Source organism: Bombina bombina, chromosome 2 (assembly GCF_027579735.1).
Source record: "Bombina bombina isolate aBomBom1 chromosome 2, aBomBom1.pri, whole genome shotgun sequence".
Classification (NCBI taxonomy): domain Eukaryota; kingdom Metazoa; phylum Chordata; class Amphibia; order Anura; family Bombinatoridae; genus Bombina; species Bombina bombina.
This window is the reverse complement of record NC_069500.1, coordinates 52,043,498-52,068,806: the sequence shown is the minus strand read 5'-3', so window position 1 is coordinate 52,068,806 and position 25,309 is coordinate 52,043,498. Positions and strand designations below refer to the sequence as shown.

General features: G+C 41.3%; 1 protein-coding gene across 2 annotated transcripts in view; it reads right to left on the bottom strand.

The window, feature by feature from the left end:
• Positions 1 to 25,309, bottom strand: part of PIK3C3 (phosphatidylinositol 3-kinase catalytic subunit type 3) — a 655,170-nt gene that overhangs the window by 7,082 nt on the left and 622,779 nt on the right. For both annotated transcript variants that reach the window (XM_053701053.1, XM_053701054.1), the window contains one exon: positions 9,540 to 9,665. In XM_053701053.1, the coding sequence (XP_053557028.1) occupies positions 9,540 to 9,665 (126 nt within the window). The remainder of the gene's footprint in view (positions 1 to 9,539; positions 9,666 to 25,309) is intronic.

Genomic DNA, 25,309 nt, shown 5'->3' with positions numbered 1-25,309 from the left:
AACCAAAAAAGGCTGGAACGAGACACTGGAGGAGGTCTGCAATTTTCCTTACAAAATGCCACGATAAGCCAACACCTAAACATATCACACATACAATGCACGAATTTGCTTAACTGCAAACGTCACTTTTTTCTTCCCCCCTCCTACAAAAGTGCAGCTCTGCAAAGTAACAACTCATGCATAGCCTTATTCTAAATAATGACTGTTGACTCCTCATGATTACAGAAACCTATATTCTCTCTAATTAAAAAGACACAAAAAAAATATCTGCGTGTTTCTAGATCTAATTATGTATTGACGAGGTTTCTTCTCTAGCTAATAATTGCTGCAAAACTGATCATTAAATAGCGGGGAAACGTACTTAAAGTCGGGATTTTGCTTATGATACTGTAATTCTTTTTTATTTACAATGTTATTTATATTCAGCTCAGGGCCAAGGATCTGCACGTGCGCTTTTTTATTGCCGGCTAAATGAATGCAATGTCACTAACAGCGCTGAATATGTTTATGTTGTATAGACACATTGTTTGATATCATTTATTGCTTTCTATGAAGATGTGCTTTCCAAGTCAAGCTGAACTATAAATAAAAACTTGAGTTAAAAAAAGACAGAAAAGAAAGAAAGGACACAGACTATGCCGGGAATTTTATCAGCATTTCTCATCCAATTTAATCAATGAAAGGACATCCAATAAATAGGCTTCAAGAAAATGTTACATTAAAAGTTTAAGGAAGGCACATTCTGCATTCTAAATATAATAGCACTTTGCTATAAACCTATTATCTACCATAAACTTAGTGAGAAAGACTTAAAGGGACAATCCAATGAAAAATGGAATCCACGTGAATGCATTAAAGTTTTGAGTAGAAGCATTTTTATAATATACATCTATTAGCAAAAATGCTTCTAATAAAAGCTATAGCTGTTTCAAAAGTGTATTTACGTATGCACCGTGCACCAGCATTTTAAACACAGCACTTGTTCGGAGAGCCTAAGGTGATTGGACCATCTGGTAATGACTCAATTTGTTAATTGCTTACATGATACAAGCCCCACTGATGCTCTGAGCAGCTGCAGTATGTAAAATGCTGGTGCACTGAGAATATCTAGCTATGATTCACATGCACGTGCAGTGAAAAATGCTAACACTAAAACAGTGATAACTATTACTAGATGCATTTTGCCAATACATGTAAAATGTAAATATGTTTTTGTTCAAAGATGTATTTCATTTATGTGCATTTATATTTTGACTATAATGTCACTTTAACTTTATCCCCATATCAGGGTTAATATTTTTCTTGAAACATTAAAGGGGCATGGAACTCAAATTTTTTATTTTTGTGATTCAAATAGAGAATACAATTTTAAAAAACATTCCAATTTACTTGTTATCTTATTTTCATGATTCTATAGATATCCTTTGTTGAAGAAATAGCAATGGACATGGGTGAGCCAATCACATGAGGCATCTATGTGCAGCCACCAATCAGCAGCTACTGATTCTATTTAGATATGCTTTTCAAAAAATGATATCAAAAGAATGAAGCAATTTAGATAATAGAAGTAAATTGGAAAGTTGTTTAAAAGCACATTCTCTTTCTAAATCATAAAAGAAAAACAATTGGGTTTCATGTCCCACAATTTAAATAGGAAAATAAATGAATCTCGGCATTAGTCACATAAATGATCTCAATAAACTTAAAGGGGCAGTCTACGTAAAAATTGTTATATAAAAATATAGATAACGCCTTTATAACCCATTCCCCAGCTTTGCACAACCAACATTGTTAGATTAATTTACTTTATAACATTTAAACCTCTAAATTTCTGCCTGTTTCTAAGGCTCTATTGGCAGCCTCTTAATCACATGCTTTTGTATTTGCTTTTCGCAACAGGAGACTGCTTGTTCATGTGGGCTATATAGATAACAATGTGCTCACGCCCGAGAAGATATCTAAGAGTTAGCACAACACAGTACTAAATACAACTCAATAGATAATAAATAAAAAGTCATGTGATCAGGGGGCTGTCAGAAGAGGTAAAAAGTAATCACAGAGGTAAAAAGTATATTATTATAACTGTTGGTTGTGCAAAACTGGGGAATGAGTAATAAAGGGTTATCTATCTTTTTAAACAATAAAAACATAATTTATGCTTACCTGATAAATTCCTTTCTTCTGTTGTGTGATCAGTCCACGGGTCATCATTACTTCTGGGATATAACTCCTCCCCAACAGGAAATGCAAGAGGATTCACCCAGCAGAGCTGCATATAGCTCCTCCCCTCTACGTCAGTCCCAGTCATTCGACCAAGAATCAACGAGAAAGGAGTAACCAAGGGTGAAGTGGTGACTGGAGTATAATTTAAAAGATATTTACCTGCCTTAAAAACAGGGCGGGCCGTGGACTGATCACACAACAGAAGAAAGGAATTTATCAGGTAAGCATAAATTATGTTTTCTTCTGTTATGTGTGATCAGTCCACGGGTCATCATTACTTCTGGGATACCAATACCAAAGCAAAAGTACACGGATGACGGGAGGGATAGGCAGGCTCATTATACAGAAGGAACCACTGCCTGAAGAACCTTTCTCCCAAAAATAGCCTCCGAAGAAGCAAAAGTGTCAAATTTGTAAAATTTGGAAAAAGTATGAAGCGAAGACCAAGTTGCAGCCTTGCAAATCTGTTCAACAGAGGCCTCATTCTTAAAGGCCCAAGTGGAAGCCACAGCTCTAGTGGAGTGAGCTGTAATTCTTTCAGGAGGCTGCTGTCCAGCAGTCTCATAGGCTAAACGTATTATGCTACGAAGCCAAAAAGAGAGAGAGGTAGCAGAAGCTTTTTGACCTCTCCTCTGTCCAGAATAAACGACAAACAGGAAGTTTGGCGAAAATCTTTAGTTGCCTGCAAGTAGAACTTGAGGGCACGAACTACATCCAGATTGTGTAGAAGACGTTCCTTCTTTGAAGAAGGATTTGGACACAAGGATGGAACAACAATCTCTTGATTGATATTCTTGTTAGTGACTACCTTAGGTAAGAACCCAGGTTTAGTACGCAGAACTACCTTATCTGAGTGAAAAATCAGATAAGGAGAATCACAATGTAAAGCTGATAACTCAGAGACTCTTCGAGCCGAGGAAATAGCCATTAAAAACAGAACTTTCCAAGATAACAATTTTATATCAATGGAATGAAGGGGTTCAAACGGAACACCCTGTAAAACGTTAAGAACTAAGTTTAAACTCCATGGCGGAGCAACAGCTTTAAACACAGGCTTGATCCTAGCTAAAGCCTGACAAAAAGCCTGGACGTCTGGATTTTCTGACAGACGCCTGTGTAACAAGATGGACAGAGCTGAAATCTGTCCCTTTAATGAACTAGCTGATAAACCCTTTTCTAAGCCTTCTTGTAGAAAGGACAATATCCTAGGGATCCTAACCTTACTCCAGGAGTAACGTTTGGATTCGCACCAGTATAGGTATTTACGCCATATTTTATGGTAAATCTTTCTGGTAACAGGCTTCCTAGCCTGTATCAGGGTATCAATAACCGACTCAGAAAAACCACGTTTTGATAAAATCAAGCGTTCAATTTCCAAGCAGTCAGCTTCAGAGAAGTTAGATTTTGATGTTTGAATGGACCCTGTATCAGAAGGTCCTGTCTTAGAGGTAGAGACCAAGGCGGACAGGATGACATGTCCACTAGATCTGCATACCAAGTCCTGCGTGGCCATGCAGGCGCTATTAGAATCACTGATGCTCTCTCCTGTTTGATTTTGGCAATCAATCGAGGAAGCAGGGGGAAGGGTGGAAACACATAGGCCATCCCGAAGTTCCAAGGTGCTGTCAAAGCATCTATCAGAACCGCTCCCGGATCCCTGGATCTGGACCCGTAGCGAGGAAGTTTGGCGTTCTGGCGAGACGCCATGAGATCTATCTCTGGTTTGCCCCAACGTCGAAGTATTTGGGCAAAGACCTCCGGATGAAGTTCCCACTCCCCCGGATGAAAAGTCTGGCGACTCAAAAAATCCGCCTCCCAGTTCTCCACTCCCGGGATGTGGATTGCTGACAGGTGGCAAGAGTGAGACTCTGCCCAGCGAATTATCTTTGATACTTCCATCATTGCTAGGGAGCTTCTTGTCCCTCCCTGATGGTTGATGTAAGCTACAGTCGTGATGTTGTCCGACTGAAACCTGATGAACCCCCGAGTTGTTAATTGGGGCCAAGCCAGAAGGGCATTGAGAACTGCTCTCAATTCCAGAATGTTTATTGGAAGGAGACTCTCCTCCTGATTCCATAGTCCCTGAGCCTTCAGAGAATTCCAGACAGCGCCCCAACCTAGTAGGCTGGCGTCTGTTGTTACAATTGTCCAGTCTGGCCTGCTGAATGGCATCCCCCTGGACAGGTGTGGCCGATAAAGCCACCATAGAAGAGAATTTCTGGTCTCTTGATTCAGATTCAGAGTAGGGGACAAATCTGAGTAATCCCCATTCCACTGACTTAGCATGCACAATTGCAGCGGTCTGAGGTGTAGGCGTGCAAAAGGTACTATGTCCATTGCCGCTACCATTAAGCCGATCACCTCCATGCATTGAGCTACTGACGGGTGTTGAATGGAATGAAGGACACGGCATGCATTTAGAAGCTTTGTTAACCTGTCTTCTGTCAGGTAAATCTTCATTTCTACAGAATCTATAAGAGTCCCCAAGAATGGAACTCTTGTGAGAGGAAAAAGAGAACTCTTCTTTTCGTTCACTTTCCATCCATGCGACCTTAGAAATGCCAGAACTAACTCTGTATGAGACTTGGCAGTTTGAAAGCTTGAAGCTTGTATTAGAATGTCGTCTAGGTACGGAGCTACCGAAATCCCTCGCGGTCTTAGTACCGCCAGAAGGGCCCCCAGAACCTTTGTGAAGATTCTTGGAGCCGTAGCCAATCCGAATGGAAGAGCTACAAACTGGTAGTGCCTGTCTAAGAAGGCAAACCTTAGATACCGGTGATGATCTTTGTGGATCGGTATGTGAAGGTAAGCATCTTTTAAATCCACTGTGGTCATGTACTGACCCTTTTGGATCATGGGTAAGATTGTCCGAATAGTTTCCATTTTGAACGATGGAACTCTTAGGAATTTGTTTAGAATCTTTAAATCTAAGATTGGCCTGAAAGTTCCCTCTTTTTTGGGAACCACAAACAGGTTTGAGTAGAACCCTTGTCCTTGTTCCGACCGCGGAACCGGATGGATCACTCCCATTAATAACAGATCTTGTACACAGCGTAGAAACGCTTCTTTCTTTATCTGGTTTGTTGACAACCTTGACAGATGAAATCTCCCTCTTGGGGGAGATAATTTGAAGTCTAGAAGGTATCCCTGAGATATGATCTCTAGTGCCCAGGGATCCTGAACATCTCTTGCCCAGGCCTGGGCGAAGAGAGAAAGTCTGCCCCCCACTAGATCCGGTCCCGGATCGGGGGCTTTCGATTCATGCTGTCTTTGGGGCAGCAGCAGGTTTCCTGGCCTGCTTGCTCTTGTTCCAGGACTGGTTAGGCTTCCAGCCTTGCCTGTAACGAGCAACAGCTCCTTCCTGTTTTGGTGCAGTGGAGGTTGATGCTGCTCCTGTTTTGAAATTCCGAAAGGGACGAAAATTAGACTGTCTAGCCTTAGCTTTGGCTTTGTCTTGAGGCAGGGCGTGGCCCTTACCTCCTGTAATGTCAGCGATAATTTCTTTCAAACCGGGCCCAAATAAAGACTGCCCCTTGAAAGGTATATTAAGTAATTTAGACTTAGAAGTAACATCAGCTGACCAGGATTTTAGCCACAGCGCCCTACGTGCCTGTATGGCGAATCCTGAGTTCTTAGCCGTAAGTTTGGTTAAATGTACTACGGCCTCCGAAATGAAAGAATTAGCTAGTTTAAGGACTCTAAGCCTGTCCGTAATGTCGTCTAGCGTAGATGAACTAAGGTTCTCTTCCAGAGACTCGATCCAAAATGCTGCCGCAGCCGTAATCGGCGCGATACATGCAAGGGGTTGCAATATAAAACCTTGTTGAACAAACATTTTCTTAAGGTAACCCTCTAATTTTTTATCCATTGGATCTGAAAAAGCACAGCTATCCTCCACCGGGATAGTGGTACGCTTAGCTAAAGTAGAAACTGCTCCCTCCACCTTGGGGACCGTTTGCCATAGGTCCCGAGTGGTGGCGTCTATTGGAAACATCTTTCTAAATATTGGAGGGGGTGAGAACGGCACACCGGGTCTATCCCACTCCTTAGTAACAATTTCAGTTAGTCTCTTAGGTATAGGAAAAACGTCAGTACTCGCCGGTACCGCAAAGTATTTATCCAACCTACACAGTTTCTCTGGTATTGCAACGGTGTTACAATCATTGAGAGCTGCTAAGACCTCCCCTAGTAATACACGGAGGTTCTCCAATTTAAATTTAAAATTTGAAATATCTGAATCCAATCTGTTTGGATCAGAACCGTCACCCACAGAATGAAGCTCTCCGTCCTCATGCTCTGCAAGCTGTGACGCAGTATCAGACATGGCCCTAGTATTGTCAGCGCACTCTGTTCTCACCCCAGAGTGATCACGCTTGCCTCTTAGTTCTGGTAATTTAGACAAAACTTCAGTCATAACAGTAGCCATATCTTGTAATGTTATCTGTAATGGCCGCCCAGATGTACTAGGCGCCATAATATCACGCACCTCCCGGGCGGGAGATGCAGGTACTGCCGCGTGAGGCGAGTTAGTCGGCATAACTCTCCCCTCGCTGTTTGGTGAAATTTGTTCACATTGTACAGATTGACTTTTATTTAAAGAAGCATCAATACAGTTAGTACATAAATTTCTATTGGGCTCCACCTTGGCATTGGAACAAATGACACAGATATCTTCCTCTGAGTCAGACATGTTTAACACACTAGCAATAAACTTGCAACTTGGTTATAATCTTTTTTAGCAAAAACGTACTGTGCCTCAAAGAGGTACTAAACGATTAAATGACAGTTGAAATAATGAACTGAAAAACAGTTATAGCATCAAACTTTAAAACAACACAACTTTTAGCAAAGGTTTGTTCCCATTAGTAAAATAACAATAATTAAATTTGACATAAAAATTACAGAGCAACGTTTTTATTCACAGTCAATATAAAATTCTCACAGCTCTGCTGAGAGAATATACCTCCCTCCAAAGAAGTTTGAAGACCCCTGAGATCTGTCAAAGATGAACCGGATCATGCAGGAAATATAAGAGTAGCTGACTGGAAATTTTTGATGCGTAGCAAAGAGCGCCAAAAACGGCCCCTCCCTCTCACACACAGCAGTGAAGAGAAACGAAACTGTCACAATTAAAAGCAAACAACTGCCAAGTGGAAAATAATGCCCAAATCTTTATTCACTCAGTACCTCAGCAATGTAAACGATTCTACATTCCAGCAAAAACGTTTAACATGAAAAATACTTATTAAAAGTATTAGTGACTTTTAACAGAGTAGTTCCGGTGAAATACCATCCCCAGAATACTGAAGTGTATACATACATGTCATTATAACGGTATGGCAGGATTTTCTCATCAATTCCATTCAGAAAATAAAAACTGCTACATACCTCAATGCAGATTCATCTGCCCGCTGTCCCCTGATCTGAAGCTTTTACCTCCCTCAGATGGCCGAGAACAGCAATATGATCTTAACTACTCCGGTTAAAATCATAGTAAAAAACTCTGGTAGATTCTTCCTCAAACTCTGCCAGAGAAGTAATAACACGCTCCGGTGCTATTATAAAATAACAAACTTTTGATTGAAGTCATAAAAACTAAATATATCACCACAGTCCTCTCACACATCCTATCTAGTCGTTGGGTGCAAGAGAATGACTGGGACTGACGTAGAGGGGAGGAGCTATATGCAGCTCTGCTGGGTGAATCCTCTTGCATTTCCTGTTGGGGAGGAGTTATATCCCAGAAGTAATGATGACCCGTGGACTGATCACACATAACAGAAGAAAACTATATTGTACACTGTCCCTTTAAAGACGCCGATGTTCCAAATTAAGCACAGTCTGATCAGAAGACCTTTGGAAAACAACCCAAGCTCCAAAATCCCCTCAACACCTTAGTCCTCTGGGATCGCCAATGCCTCCTGCAGGAACATCTCCACCACTGGAGCACCATAATGAAAATGACAAATGTGCTACTGTATTGGTATAGCATTAATGTACTTTCAAGGAGAAGACCCTGTAGCAGGAATGTGAGGAGTATTACACTCAGCCGAAAAGGGGCAATCCACAAACACAGTGGTAATAGAAGGAAGAATATGAATAACTAAATTGAATACGCAAATTAGATTACAGGAGACCCTACACTCGCACTTAGAGGGAAGGGAACTACCCTAAAGCAACATCCACATCTACAATTTCAATTCAACAATGTTGTGTTCACATGTGCGTGTGCTTGTGTGTACGTGCATGCGTGTTTGCATGTGGTGGGCTCAATAACATCAGTGCAATTACTACAAGAAACATGGTGGAGGGGGCTATAAACTCTTTAGAGTATAAAATTGCAGTAGGAGAAATGTGTATTTGTACATTTATAAACAATATGTGAATAGTCTATGTTACTTCTAACCTGTGGTAATGTCTAGTAAGATTCCAGCTGAATATTCGTACTATTTCTATAAAAGGGGTTCATGTAAAATATACCTCCAATACCAATTTTTATTCCCGCATCAGAGGTTTTCTTTTTAAAATGTGTAAGCTGTGATTTACCACAAATATAATTATGTGTTTGAAAAAAACAACATATATTTATCAGAGAGATCCATATAAATAAATTCACATTTGATATAATGTTTATCAAATATTTTACAGACATTTCTGAGCCAGCAAAAAACTCCAATTCTAATGGTTTTCTAATATGTAAATTAATCAAAAGATATTTGAAAGTTAAAAGTAAGCTTTAATGGTTCCATGTGTTCTAAATTCTCTATCATCAAAACATACTTAGGTAGGCTCAGGATCACCAAATGCAATACTGGAAGCTAGCTACTGATTGGTAGCTAAAGAAAAATGCTTCTTGTCATTGGCTCAGCAGATGTGTTACGCTAGCTCCCAGTAGTGCATTGCTACTCATCTGCAGGGGTTAAATACAAAGTTCTATGCAAGAAAAAGTGCAATAGATAATTTTATTTTTGTACTGTGATGTTCCTTTAATGAAAAGGATACATGGTATAACAAAAATATATGTAAACATTCTCTCTCTCTCTTAAAAGCCATAAATGTTAATGAATTTAGACCTGGGGATTGTTTTTCTATTGCTGAGATTTTCCTATACATTGTTCTACCCGGTTTGTTTTTTTCTTTACTCAACCAACCATTTCTAATGAATTATTAATAAGTGACTATGTCTCCAGATTGTGAAGTCGCCTGGGATGTAACCACATAACAACGAATCTGTCTCTGTCAATGTTAACTTAAGGTTAGTATGAAACAAAAAATAATGAGTCTTGAGGAAAAGCCAGTACAGGGCAATATCCTACCTGCGCAAACTTGTGTATTTGTTCCACAACAGCTGCAAAAAGGGCATTGACACTATCGTCAATGAGAGTCTGCATATAATGAACGGCTTCTTCATCAGACAGATCCAATCTAAATTTATCCTGCACCTGGAAAAAAACACAGAAGGTGCAAAATAAGAAATTACACAACAAAGATGGTTTGGGCTAATGCAGGAAAACGTACAGACTATAGTAATGCTCTGAAAGAACTCAAATAAACCAGGAAAGAAAAACACAAGATATTACTTAATCTAAACATCTTTTAACATGGGTAATTATGCACTGTTACCCACTGGTGTGTATTAAATTATTTACATATAGCAACATTACCTTTGTATAATTTAAGATAGCTACTTTAACATGTTGAAACCACTGGCTACATTAAACATTTCAATACTGCAGTATTGGCTATAGAAAAGCTTTGTAAACAAGATGCATCAGCAAAACGCAACCACAAATGGTGGGTGGGAGAGAACTGTCTATTTAAAAACAGAATTTATGTCTTACCTGATAAATTCCTTTCTCCTACGGTCTGTCCGGTCCACGGCTTCATCCTTACTTGTGGGAATATTCTCTTCCCTAACAGGAAATGGCAAAGAGGCACACAGCAAAAGCTGTTCATATAGTCCCTCCTCTGGCTCCGCTCCCCAGTCATTCGACCGACGGTTAGGAGAAACCATAGGGTGCCGTGGTGACTGTAGTGTATAGAATAAAATTTTTTTAAACCTGACAAAAAGCCAGGGCGGGCCGTGGACCGGACACACCGTAGGACACACCGTAGGAGAAAGGAATTTATCAGGTAAGACATAAATTATGTTTTCTCCTACATTGGTGTGTCCGGTCCACGGCTTCATCCTTACTTGTGGGAACCAATACCAAAGCTTTAGGACACGGATGAAGGGAGGGAACAAGTCGGGTAACCTAAACGGAAGGCACCACGGCTTGCAAAACCTTTCTCCCAAAAACAGCCTCCGAAGAAGCAAAAGTATTGAATTTTTAAAATTTGGTAAAAGTGTGCAGTGAAGACCAAGTCGCTGCCTTACAGATCTGATCAACAGAAGCCTCGTTCTTGAAGGCCCATGTGGAAGCCACAGCTCTAGTAGAGTGAGCTGTAATTCGTTCAGGAGGCTGCCGTCCGGAAGTCTCATAAGCCAATCGGATGATGCTTTTCAGCCAAAAGGAAAGAGAGGTAGCAGTAGCTTTCTGCCCTCTCCTCTTACCAGAATAAACGACAAACAAGGATGATGTCTGTCTGAAATCCTTTGTTGCTTCTAAATAGAATTTTAAAGCACGGACCACATCTAGGTTGTGTAACAAACGTTCCTTCTTTGAAACTGGATTCGGACACAGGGAAGGAACAACTATTTCCTGGTTAATATTCCTGTTGGAAACCACCTTTGGAAGAAAACCAGGCTTGGTACGTAAAACTACCTTATCTGTATGGAACACCGGATAGGGTGAAGTACACTGCAAAGCAGACAATTCAGAAACTCTTCTAGCAGAAGAAATAGCAACCAAAAACAGAACTTTCCAAGAAAGTAACTTAATATCTATGGAATGTAAGGGTTCAAACGGAACCCCTTCAAGAACTGAAAGAACTAAGTTTAGACTCCATGGAGGAGTCATAGGTCTGTAGACAGGCTTGATTCTGACTAACGCCTGTACAAAAACCTGTACATCCGGCACGGCTGCCAGACGCTTGTGCAACAAAACAGAAAGAGCAGATATCTGTCCTTTTAAAGAACTAGCTGACAAACCTTTATCCAAACCCTCTTGGAGAAAGGAAAGTATTCTAGGAATTTTGATTTTACTCCAAGAAAATCCCTTGGATTCGCACCAACGGATATACTTTAGCCATATCTTATGTAAATTTTCCTAGTCACCGGTTTTCTGGCTTGAACCAGAGTATCTATAACCGAATCTGAAAACCCACGCTTAGATAGAATCAAGCGTTCAATTTCCATGCAGTCAGTTGCAGAGAGACTAGATTTGGATGTCTGAATGGACCTTGCACTAGAAGATCCTGTCTCGAAGGTAGCTTCCATGGTGGAACCGATGACATATTCACCAGGTCTGCATACCAAGTCCTGCGTGGCCATGCAGGAGCTATTAGAATCACAGAGGCCTTCTCCTGCTTGATCCTGGCTACAAGCCTGGGAAGGAGAGGGAACGGTGGAAACACATAAGCCAGATTGAACGACCAGGGCGCCACCAATGCATCCACTAGTGCCACCTTGGGATCCCTGGATCTGGACCCGTAGCGAGGAACCTTGGAGTTCTGACGAGACGCCATCAGATCCATATCTGGAGTGCCCCATAGTTGGGTTAACTGGGCAAAGACTTCCGGGTGAAGTTCCCACTCCCCCGGATGGAAAGTCTGACGACTCAGATAATCCGCCTCCCAGTTGTCTACTCCTGGGATGTGAATTGCAGATAGATGGCAGGAGTGATCCTCCGCCCATTTGATGATCTTGGCTACCTCTTTCATCGCCAAGGAACTCTTTGTTCCCCCCGATGATTGATGTACGCTACAGTCGTCATGTTGTCCGACTGAAATCTTATGAACCTGGCCTTCGCCAGTTGAGGCCAAGCCAGGAGCGCATTGAATATGGCTCTCAGTTCCAAAATGTTTATAGGGAGAAGAGACTCTTCCCGAGACCATAGACCCTGAGCTTTCAGAGAGTCCCAGACCACACCCCAGCCCAAGAGGCTGTCGTCGGTCGTGACAATGACCTACTCCGGTCTGCGGAAACTCAATCCCTGAGACAGGTGATCCTGAGTCAACCACCAGAGGAGTCAGTCCCTGGTTACTTGGTCTACTTGAATTTGGGGAGACAAGTCTGCATAATCCCCATTCCACTGTTTGAGCATGCACAGCTGCAATGGTCTTAAATGAATTTGAGCAAAAGGAACCACGTCCATTGCTGCAACCATTAGTCCTATTACTTCCATGCACTGAGCTATGGAAGGCTGAGGAATAGAATGAAGAACTCGACAAGCTTTTAGAAGCTTTAACTTTCTGACCTCTGTCAGGAAAATCTTCATTTCCACAGAATCTATTATTGTTCCCAGAAAGGGAACCCTCGTGGACGGGGACAGGGAACTTTTTTCTATGTTCACCTTTCACCCGTGAGATCTGAGAAAGGCTAAAACAATGTCTGTATGAGCCCTTGCTTTGTAAAGAGACGACGCTTTGATTAAAATGTCGTCTAGATTAAGGTGCTACAGCAATGCCCCTCGGCCTTAGAACCGCTAGAAGGGACCCTAGCACCTTTGTGAAAATTCTGGGAGCGGTGGCTAAACCGAATGGAAGAGCCACGAACTGGTAATGTTTGTCCAGAAAGGCGAACCTCAGGAACTGATGATGAGTTTTGTGGATAGGGATATGTAGATACGCATCCTTTAAATCCACAGTAGTCAAATATTGACCCTCCTGGATTGTTGGTAAAATCGTCCGAATGGTTTCCATTTTGAAAGATGGAACTCGGAGGAATTTGTTTAGAATCTTTAAATCCAGAATTGGCCTGAAAGTTCCCTCTTTTTTGGGAACTAAAAATAGGTTCGAGTAAAAACCTAGACCTTGTTCCGCTGTTGGAACTGGGTTTATTACTCCCATCTTTAATAGGTCTCCTACGCAATGTAAGAATGCCTGTTTCTTTATCGGGTCTGAAGATAAGCGAGACATGTGGAACCTTCCCCTTGGAGGAAGTTCCTTGAACTCTAAAAGATACCCCTGAGAGACTATTTCTAGTGCCCAGGGGTCCGGAACATCTTTTGCCCAAGCCTGAGCAAAGAGAGAAAGTCTGCCCCCTACTAGATCCGGTTCCGGATCGGGGGCTACCCCTTCATGCTTTCTTGGTAGCAGCAGCAGGCTTCTTGGCCTGTTTACCCTTGTTCCAGCCTTGCAAAGGTTTCCATGCAGGTTTGGGCTGGGAAGCGTTACCCTCTTGTCTAGAGGCTGCAGAGTTAGAAGCCGGTCCGTTCCTGAAATTGCGAAAGGAACGAAAATTAGACTTGTTCTTAGCCTTGAAAGGCCTATCCTGTGGGAGGGCATGGCCCTTTCCCCCAGTGATGTCTGAAATAATCTCCTTCAATTCTGGCCCGAAAAGGGTCTTACCTTTGAAAGGAATATTAAGTAATTTAGTCTTGGACGACACATCTGCCGACCAGGATTTTAGCCAAAACGCCCTGCGCGCCACTATAGCAAAACCTTGCTAATTTCGCCATTTGAAAAGAGGCATCCAAAATAAAGGAATTAGCCAACTTTAGTGCTTGAATTCTGTCCATGACTTCATCATATGGAGTCTCCTTCTGGAGCGAACTTTCTAATTCCTCGAACCAAAAAGACGCCGCCGAGGTGACAGGAATAATGCACGAAATTGGTTGAAGAAGGAAACCTTGCTGAACAAAAATCTTTTTAAGCAATCCTTCCAATTTTTTATCCATAGGATCTTTGAAAGCGCAACTGTCCTCTATAGGAATAGTTGTGCGCTTTGCTAACGTTGAAACTGCCACCTCTACCTTAGGGACCGTCTGCCATGCGTCCCTTCTGGGGTCAACAATGGGGAACATTTTCTTAAATATAGGAGGTGGAACAAAAGGTATACCCGGCTTCTCCCACTCCTTATTCACTATGTCCGCTACCCTCTTGGGTATCGGAAAGGCATCAGCGTGCAATGGGATCTCTAAGAACTTGTCCAATTTGCACAACTTCTCTGGAATTACCAAAGAATCACAATCATCAAGAGTAGCTAGTACCTCCTTAAGCAGGGCGCGGAGATGTTCTAGCTTAAATTTAAATGCCACAATATCAGGTTCTGCCTGTTGAGAAATTTTACCTGACTCAGAAATTTCTCCCTCAGACAGCCCCTCCCTCACTGCCAACTCAGATTGATGTGAGGGTAAAACAGATAAAATATCGTCAGCGCCTACTTGCTCATCCTCTGTATTTAAAACTGAGCAATCACGCTTTCTCTGAAATGCTGGCAGTTTGGATAAAAGATTTGCTATAGAATTATCCATTACTGCTGATAATTGCTGCATAGTAACAAGCATTGGCGCGCTAGATGTACTAGGTATCGCCTGCGCGGGCAAAACTGGTGTTGACACAGAAGGAGAGGATGATGAACTATCCCCACTACCTTCATTTTAAGAATCATCTTGGGCAACCTTATTAAATGTGACAGTACTGTCCTTACTTTGTTTGGACGCCATGGCACAATTTGCACATACATTTAAAGGGGGAACCACCTTGGCCTCCATACACACAGAACATAAGTTATCTGATGGCACAGACATGTTTGGCAGATTTAGGCAGACTATTAATGCAATAAAAACGATTTTAAACAAAACCGTTACTGTCTCTTTAAATAATAAAAGAAACACACTTTATTTCTGAATGTTCAAAAAACTATGAAGGCAATATCCGATCTTTATAAAATTTATACCCCAGTGTCTTAATGCTTTGAAAGTATTGCACACCAAATATGAAGTCTCAAGACCCTTAAATAAGCAAACCAGAGCTAATTGTTAAATTTAACCGGTTTAACACATTACAGTCCCTGCCACAGACTTTGCTGCGGCTTTTACCTTCCTTAGGGGTTATTCACCACAGAAATAAGCCTTCCGGAGTCTGTTTCTTAGCCACAGGACCCTCTCACATGAAGCTGCATGCACTGCCCTTGGAAGTAACTGCGCAACTGAGGCGCGAAAATGAGGCCTCCTCCCTCTGCATACCAGAGTGAAGGGGCCTTTCTGACTAAATTAGGCGTCTAAACCAATGCCAGGTATAATTAAAACGTTCCCAAAAATGTTTCTAAGTTCACAAAAACACTCCAAATGTCATAAGAATATGATATAAGACAATCGATTTAGCCCACAACAGTGTCAACCAGTATAGAGCCCAATATGTAAGCCTTTAATCTGTTACCCAGTCTAAGAAAATGGCTTACCAGTCCCCTGAGGGAAAAAACTGACAGTCTTCTAGCATTACCATGTGTTGATAGAAAAGAGACTGGTCATACCTGAAGCAGATAAGTCTGCAAACTGTTACCCCCAACTGAAGTTCTCCAAGCAGTCAGACGCAGAAAAATTAGATTTGGTCACCGAAGCGCTCTCCTGTTTGATCTTGGCAATCAGACGAGGAAGCAGAGGAAACAGTGGAAACACATAAGCCAGGTTGAAGGACCAAGGCACTGCTAGAGCATCTATCAGTGCTGCCTTGGGATCCCTGGACCTGGAACCGTAACAAGGAAGCTTGGCGTTCTGACGAGACGCCATGAGATCCAGTTCTGGTTTGCCCCAAAGTTGAATCAACTGTGCAAATACCTCCGGATGGAGCTCCCACTCCCCCGGATGAAAAGTCTGTCGACTTAGAAAATCCGCCTCCCAGTTCTCCACTCCTGGGATATGGATAGTTGATAGATGGCAAGAGTGAATCTCTGCCCATCGAATTATCTTTGAAACCTCCAACATTGCTAGGGAACTCCTTGTTCCCCCTTGATGGTTGATGTAAGCTACAGTTGTGATGTTGTCCGACTGAAATCTGATGAACCTGACCGCAGCTAGCTGAAGCCAAGCCTGAAGAGCATTGAATATCGCTCTTAGTTCCAGAATGTTTATCGGAAGGAGTGCTTCCTCCTGAGTCCACGATCCCTGAGCCTTCAGGGAGTTCCAGACTGCAACCCAGCCCAGAAGGCTGGCATCTGTTGATACTATTGTCCAATCTGGCCTGCGGAAGGTCATACCTTTGGACAGATGGACCCGAGATAGCCACCAGAGAAGAGAATCCCTGGTCTCTTGATCCAGATTTAGTAGAGGGGACAAATTCGTGTAATCCCCATTCCACTGACTGAGCATGCAGAGTTGCAGCGGTCTGAGATGTATGCGAGCAAACGGCACTATGTCCATTTCCGCTACCATTAAGCCGATTACTTCCATACACTGAGCCACTGAAGGGCGAGAAGTAGAATAAAGAACACGGCAGGAATTTAGAAGTTTTGACAACCTGGCCTCTGTCAGGTAAATCTTCATTTCTACAGAATCTATCAGAGTTCCCAGGAAGGAAACTCTTGTGATAGGGGATAGAGAACTCATCTTTTCGTTCACTTTCCACCCATGAGACCTCAGGAATGCCAGAACAATGTCCGTATGGGACTTGGCAATTTGGAAATTTGACGCCTGTATCAGAATGTCGTCTAAGTAATGGGCTACTGCTATGCCCCGCGGGCTTAGGACAGCCAGAAGTGACCCCAGAAATTTCGTAAAGATTCTTGGTGCCGTAGCTAACCCAAAGGGAAGAGCCACAAACTGGTAATGCCTGTCTAGGAAGGCGAACCTGAGAAACCGATGATGATCTTTGTGTATCGGAATGTGAAGATAAGCATCCTTTAAGTCCACGGTAGTCATGTATTGTCCCTCCTGGATTATAGGTAGGATGGTTCGAATAGTCTCCATCTTGAAAGATGGGACCCTGAGAAATTTGTTTAGGATCTTGCGATCTAAGATTGGTCTGAAGGTTCCCTCTTTCTTGGGAACCACAAACAGATTTGAATAGAAGCCTTGCCCCTGTTCCTCCTTTGTAACTGGGTGGATCACTCCCATAACTAGGAGGTCTTGAACACAATGTAAGAATGCCTCTCTCTTTATCTGGTCTGCAGATAATTGTGAGAGGTGAAATCTTCCTTTTGGGGAAGAAGCTTTGAAGTCCAGAAGATATCCCTGGGACACAATTTCCAACGCCCAGGGATCCTGGACATCTCTTGCCTAAGCCTGGGTGAAGAGAGAAAGTCTGCCCCCTACTAGATCTGCTACCGGATCGGGGACTGATCTTTCATGCTGTCTTAGAGGCAGCAGCAGGCTTCTTGGATTGCTTACCTTTGTTCCAGGCCTGGTTAGGTCTCCAGACCGGCTTGGACTGGGCAAAATTTCCCTCTTGTTTTGCATTAGAGGGAGTTGATGCCGCGCTCGTCTTAAAGTTTCGAAAGGCACGAAAATTTTTTGTTTGGTCCTTAATTTATTAGACCTATCCTGAGGAAGGGCATGACCTTTTCCTCCAGTAATATCAGAAATGATCTCCTTCAGTCCAGGCCCGAATAGGGTCTGCCCCTTGAAGGGAATGTTGAGAAGCTTAGACTTTGAAGTAACGTCAGCTGACCAGAATTTAAGCCATAGCGCCCTATGTGCCTGTATAGCAAAACCTGAGTTCTTAGCCGTTAGTTTGGTTAAATGAACAACGGCGTCAGAAACAAATGAATTGGCTAGCTTAAACGCTTTAAGCTTGTCAAGTATATTATCCAATGGAGTTTCTACCTGTAAGGCCTCTTCCAGAGACTCAAACCAGAAGGCTGCAGCAGCAGTGACCGGGGCAATGCATGCAAGAGGCTGGAGAATAAAACCTTGTTGAATAAACATTTTCTTAAGGTAACCCTCTAACTTTTTGTCCATTGGATCTAGGAAAGCACAACTGTCCTCGACGGGAATAGTTGTACGCTTAGCTAGGGTAGAAATTGCTCCCTCCACCTTAGGGACCGTTTGCCATAAGTCCCGTGTAGCGGCGTCTATTGGAAACATTTTCTTAAAAATAGGAGGGGGAGAGAACGGTACACCTGGTCTATCCCATTCCTTAGTAATAATTTCTGAAAACCTTTTAGGTATTGGAAAAACATCAGTGTAAACAGGCACTGCATAGTATATATCCAATCTACACAATTTCTCTGGCACTATCATGGTGTCACAGTCATCCAGAGTAGCTAAAACCTCCCTGAGAAACACGCGGAGGTGTTCAAGCTTAAATTTAAATGTAGACATATCAGAATCAGGTTGAAGCATCTTCCCTGAGTCAGAAAAATCACCCACAGAAAGAAGCTCTCCTGCCTCAGCTTTTGCATATTGTGAGGAGATATCAGACATAGCTACTAAAGCGTCAGAGAGCTCTGTATTTTTTCTAGTCCTAGAGCTGTCTCGCTTTCCTTGTAACCCTGGTAGTTTGGACAATACCGCTGTAAGGGTATGATCCATAACTGCCGCCATGTCTTGTAAAGTAAACGCCATGGGGGCGCTAGATGTACTTGGCGCCACTTGAGCGGGAGTCAAAGGTTCTGACACGCGGGGCGAGTTAGTCGGCATAACTTCCCCCTTGTCAATTTCCTCTGGTGATAAATCTTTTAAAGACAGAATATGTAAAATCAGTACATTTGGTACACATTCTAAGAGGGGGTTCCACAATGGCTTCTAAACATAATGAACAAGGAGTTTCCTCTATGTCAGACATGTTTAAACAGACTAGCAATCAGACCAGTAAGCTTGGAAAACACTTTGATAAATGTAAACAAGCAAAAAATAAAAACGGTACTGTGCCTTTAAGAGAAACAAATTTTGTCAGAAATTGAAAAAAAGTGATAAAAAGCAGTAAATCTTACGAAATTTTTACAGTGTGTATAATAGACTAACAGAGCATTGCACCCACTTGCAAATGGATGATTAACCCCTTAGTTTCAAAACCGGATAAAAAAAACAATATAAATGTTTTTTAACAGTCACAACAAACTGCCACAGCTCTGTTGTGGCCCTACCTGCCCATACAACGACTTTTGAAGGCACAAAAACCCTTTGTAGAGGTCCTAAGTGTTCAGGGGACTCCTTCAGGGAAGCTGTAAGTCTCAAGCTGCAAAAACTACTGCACGATTTAGGCCTGAAATTAGGCCCCTCCCAACCTGTACTCACAGTGAGAGGGCCATAAAAAACTATCCCTAGGCAAAATCTAGCCAGCCATGTGGAAAAAACTGGGCCCCAATAAAGTTTTATCACCAATATGTAGAAAAAAACGTTTAAACACTTCCAGCAAACGTTATCTTATTTTCAGTAATGTGAGAAAGTAATAAGAATATTACCTTTTACAGCAAGCATGATACTAGTCGTTATTAAATCACTGTAATTAGGCTTTCCTTAAATAAATCCGGTATTAACATAATTTTCTAGCATATTTATTTCTCTAGAAAAATTTAAACTGCACATACCTCATAGCAGGAGACCCTGCACGCCATTCCCCCAGCTGAAGTTACCTCATCTCTTCAGTTATGTGTGAGAACAGCAATGGATCTTAGTTACAACCTGCTAAGATCATCAAAAACCACAGGCAGACTCTTCTTCAACTTTCTGCCTGAGGCTAAAACAGTACAACTCCGGTACCATTTGAAAATAATAAACTTTTGATTGAAGATAAACTACATAAATTCACCACATCTCTCTAGCTACTTCCTATCTTGTCGAGAGCTGCAAGAGAATGACTGGTAGGTGGCAGTTAGGGGAGGAGCTATATAGACGGCTCTGCTGTGGGTGATCCTCTTGCAGCTTCCTGTTGGGAAGGAGAATATTCCACAAGTAATGGATGATCCGTGGACTGGATACACCTTACAAGAGAAATATAGATTTAATATGCGTCATTTTTACTTTTTTAATATGCAGGACATTTTTTTTAATTAGAATGTCCCTTTAATCCAAACAGCCATTATGTAATACTGTTATTTAGAGTACGGCAATTTCCAAACTTCCCCTATTACATATGCAGTAAAATAATACAAAACAAAAACAAAGGCTGCTCGTATGTTAATATAATAATAACTCATGTTAGTTAGCAATAGCTTTGTAACAATACATGCCAGTAATATTACAGATAAAGTACTCTCTGACAGGGCTCTTGAATTGTCTAGAATTTCTAAATGTATCAACCATATATTCCCTGTTCTTTCAACTCTCTTGCAAGAATCCTCTATCTCATAAGAATAAGTTTGCAAAATGTGGTGCTAAAAATGACTAGAAATGTGCTGTAGTGGGCTTCTGCTAGTATATAAGCTTTATCCACAATTACCGTATTGGTACACTTATTATAAACGCAAACATGCAAAGGAGACTGTATAATAAATATACTAAATCTTTATTCAGTGTGTTCAGCAATACCCCACAATCTGATGCATTTCATCAGGCACTATACCAATGCAAAACATCCTCGCATACAACTCAGAACTCCTAGCTTACTTATGAGCAAGACTTACTTATATTAATTCTTTTGTGTCTGGAAGACCTGAAAGTGATGCATTGCAGTAACAACTAGTAGCCATCTACCTCAGTCTAACTGTAGGGTTAAAGAAAGTGGACCATAAAAATATTATGGAGATTTTTTTTAAACTAAAAAAACGTTGGTTATCAAACTTGCTTCATTCTCTTCATATCCTTTGCTAAAGGAGCAGTAATAGACTACTGGGAACTTGCTGAACAAATTGGATGAGCCAATAGCAAAAAGTATATGTGTGCAGCCACTTGTGCATTTCAATTTCAAATGTAAATTACCTTTAAAGGGACAGTAAAGTCAAAATTAAACTTTCATGATTCATATAGAGCATGCCATTTTAAATACAGTTAACTATCCACTTTAAGTCAATGATCTAAATTGATTTGTTCTCTTGGTAACCTTAGTTGAAAAGCATACACAATTAGGGTCAGGAGCAGCAGTACATTACTGGCAGCTAGCTGCTGATTGGTGGCTGCACATATATGCCTCTTGTCATTGGCTCACCAGACGTGTCCATTTAGCTCCCAGTTCAGTTTTAGGTTCAGCCCCCTGGATAGCGCTTGCTTACTGGTGGCTACATTTAGCCAACAATAAGCAAGTGTAACCCAGGTACTGAACCAAAAATGGTCCGGCTCCTAAGCTTTACATACCTGCTTTTTAAATAAAGATAGCAAGAGAATGAAGAAAAATTGATAGCAGGAGTAAATTAGAAAATAGCTTAAAATTGCTGCTCTATCTGAATCATGAAGGAAAAAAAACATAATTTATGTAAGAATTTACCTGATAAATTCATTTCTTTCATATTAGCAAGAGTCCATGAGCTAGTGACGTATGGGATATACATTCCTACCAGGAAGGGCAAAGTTTCCCAAACCTCAAAATGCCTATAAATACACCCCTCACCACACCCACAAATCAGTTTAACGCATAGCCAAGAAGTGAGGTGATAAGACAAAGTGCGAAAGCATAAAAAATAAGGAATTGGAATAATTGTGCTTTATACAAAAAATCATAACCACCATAAAAAGGCTGGGCCTCATGGACTCTTGCTAATATGAAAGAAATGAATTTATCAGGTAAGTTCTTACATAAATTATGTTTTCTTTCATGTAATTAGCAAGAGTCCATGAGCTAGTGACGTATGGGATAATGACTACCCAAGATGTGGATCTTCCACCCAAGAGTCACTAGAGAGGGAGGGATAAAACAAAGACAGCCAATTCCGCTGAAAATAATCCACACCCAAAATAAAGTTTAAATCTTATAATGAAAAAAACTGAAATTATAAGCAGAGGAATCAAACTGAAACAGCTGCCTGAAGTACTTTTCTACCAAAAACTGCTTAAGAAGAAGAAAACACATCAAAATGGTAGAATTTAGTAAAAGTATGCAAAGAAGACCAAGTTGCTGCTTTGCAAATTTGATCAACCGAAGCTTCATTCCTAAACGCCCAGGAAGTAGAAACTGACTTAGTAGAATGAGCTGTAATCCTTTGAGGCGGAGTTTTACCCGACTCAACATAAGCATGAAGAATTAAAGATTTCAACCAAGATGCCAAAGAACCGGAAAAGATAACAAATAGACTAGAAGTCTTTCGGAAATTCTTAGTAGCTTCAACATAATATTTCAAAGCTCTAACTACATCCAAAGAATGCAATGATCTCTCCTTAGAATTCTTAGGATTAGGACATAATGAAGGAACCACAATTTCTCTGCTAATGTTGTTAGAATTCACAACCTTAGGTAAAAATTTAAAAGAAGTTCGCAACACCGCTTTATCCTGATGAAAAATCAGAAAAGGAGACTCACAAGAAAGAGCAGATAATTCAGAAACTCTTCTAGCAGAAGAGATGGCCAAAAGAAACAAAACTTTCCAAGAAAGTAATTTAATGTCCAATGAATGCATAGGTTCAAATAGAGGAGCTTGAAGAGCCCCCAGAACCAAATTCAAACTCCAAGGAGGAGAAATTGACTTAATAACAGGTTTTATACGAACCAAAGCTCGTACAAAACAATGAATATCAGGAAGATTAGCAATCTTTCTGTGAAAAAGAACAGGAAGAGCAGAGATTTGTCCTTTCAAGGAACTTGCAGACAAACCTTTATCCAATCCATCCTGAAGAAACTGTAAAATTCTCGGAATTCTAAAAGAATGCCAGGAAAATTATGAGAAAGACACCAAGAAATATAAGTCTTCCAGACTCGATAATATATCTTCCTAGATACAGATTTACGAGCCTGTAACATAGTATTAATCACAGAGTCAGAGAAACCTCTTTGACTAAGAATCAAGCGTTCAATCTCCATACCTTTAAATTTAAGGATTTGAGATCCTGATGGTAAAAAGGACATTGCGACAAAAGGTCTGGTCTTAACGGAAGAGTCCATGGTTGGCAAGAGGCCATCCGGACAAGATCCGCATACCAAAACCTGTGAGGCCATGCTGGAGCCACCAGCAGAACAAACGAGCATTCCTTCAGAATCTTGGAGATTACTCTTGGAAGAAGAACTAGAGGCGGAAAGATATAGGCAGGGTGATAATTCCAAGGAAGTGACAATGCATCCACTGCTTCCGCCTGAGGATCCCTGGATCTGGACAGATACCTGGGAAGTTTCTTGTTTAGATGAGAAGCCATCAGATCTATTTCTGGAAGTCCCCACATTTGAACAATCTGAAGAAATACCTCTGGGTGAAGAGACCATTCTCCCGGATGTAACGTTTGGCGACTGAGATAATCCGCTTCCCAATTGTCTATACCTGGGATATGAACCACAGAAATTAGACAGGAGCTGGATTCCGCCCATACCAGTATTCGATATACTTCTTTCATAGCCAGAGGACTGTGAGTCCCTCCTTGATGATTGATATATGCCACAGTTGTGACATTGTCTGTCTGAAAACAAATGAACGATTCTCTCTTTAGAAGAGGCCATGACTGAAGAGCTCTGAAAATTGCACGGAGTTCCAAAATATTGATTGGTAATCTCACCTCCTGAGATTCCCAAACCCCTTGTGCTGTCAGAGACCCCCAAACAGCTCCCCAACCTGTCAGACTTGCATCTGTTGAAATTACAGTCCAGGTCGGAAGAACAAAAGAAGCCCCCTGAATTAAATAATGGTGATCTGTCCACCACGTCAGAGAGTGTCGTACAATCGGTTTTAGAGATATTAATTGAGATATCTTTGTGTAATCCCTGCACCACTGGTTCAGCATACAGAGCTGAAGAGGTCGCATGTGAAAACGAGCAAAGGGGATCGCGTCCGATGCAGCAGTCATAAGACCTAGAATTTCCATGCATAAGGCTACCGAAGGGAATGATTGAGACTGAAGGTTTCGTCAAGCTGAGATTAATTTTAGACGTCTCTTGTCTGTCAGAGACAGAGTCATGGACACTGAATCTATCTGGAAACCTAAAAAGGTTACCCTTGTCTGAGGAATCAATGAACATTTTTCGGTAAATTGATCCTCCAACGATGATCTCGAAGAAACAACACAAGTCGATTCGTATGAGATTCTGCTAAATGTGAAGACTGAGCAAGTACCAAGATATCGTCCAAATAAGGAAATACCACAATACCCTGTTCTCTGATTACAGACAGAAGGGCACAGAGAACCTTTGTAAAAATTCTTGGAGCTGTTGCTAGGCCAAACGGCAGAGCCACAAACTGGCAATGCTTGTCTAGGAAAGAGAATCTCAGAAACTGATAGTGATCTGGATGAATCGGAATATGCAGATATGCATCCTGTAAATCTATTGTGGACATATAATGCCCTTGCTGAACAAAAGGCAGGATAGTCCTTATAGTTACCATTTTGAATGTTGGTATCCTTACATAACGATTCAATATTTTTAGATCCAGAACTGGTCTGAAGGAATTCTCCTTCTTTGGTACAATGAAGAGATTTGAATAAAACCCCAGCCCCTGTTCCAGAACTGGAACTGGCATAATTACTCCAGCCAACTCTAGATCTGAAACACATTTCAGAAATGCTTGAGCCTTCGCTAGATTTACTGGGACACGGGAAAGAAAAAATCTCTTTGCAGGAGGCCTTATCTTGAAGCCAATTCTGTACCCTTCTGAAACAATGTTCTGAATCCAAAGATTGTGAATTGAATTGATCCAAATTCTTTGAAAAATCGTAATCTGCCCCCTACCAGCTGGGCTGGAATGAGGGCCGCACCTTCATGTGGACTTGGGAGCTGGCTTTGGTTTTCTAAAAGGCTTGGATTTATTCCAGACTGGAGATGGTTTCCAAACTGATACCGCTCCTGTGGGTGAAGGATCAGGCTTTTGTTCCTTGTTGTGACGAAAGGAACGAAAACAATTATTAGACCTAAATTTAACTTTAGATTTTTTATCCTGTGGTAAAAAAGTTCCTTTCCCTCCAGTTACAGTTGAGATAATAGAATCCAACTGAGAACCAAATAATTTATTACCCTGGAAAGAAAGGGAAAGCAAAGTTGACTTAGAAGACATATCAGAATTCCAAGTTTTAAGCCATAAAGCTCTTCTAGCTAAAATAGCTAGAGACATATACCTGACATCAACTCTAATGATATCAAAGATGGCATCACAAATAAAGTTATTAGCATGTTGAAGAAGATTAACAATGCTATGAGAATTATGATCGGTTACTTGTTGCGCTAAAGCTTCTAACCAAAAAGTTAAAGCTGCAGCAAC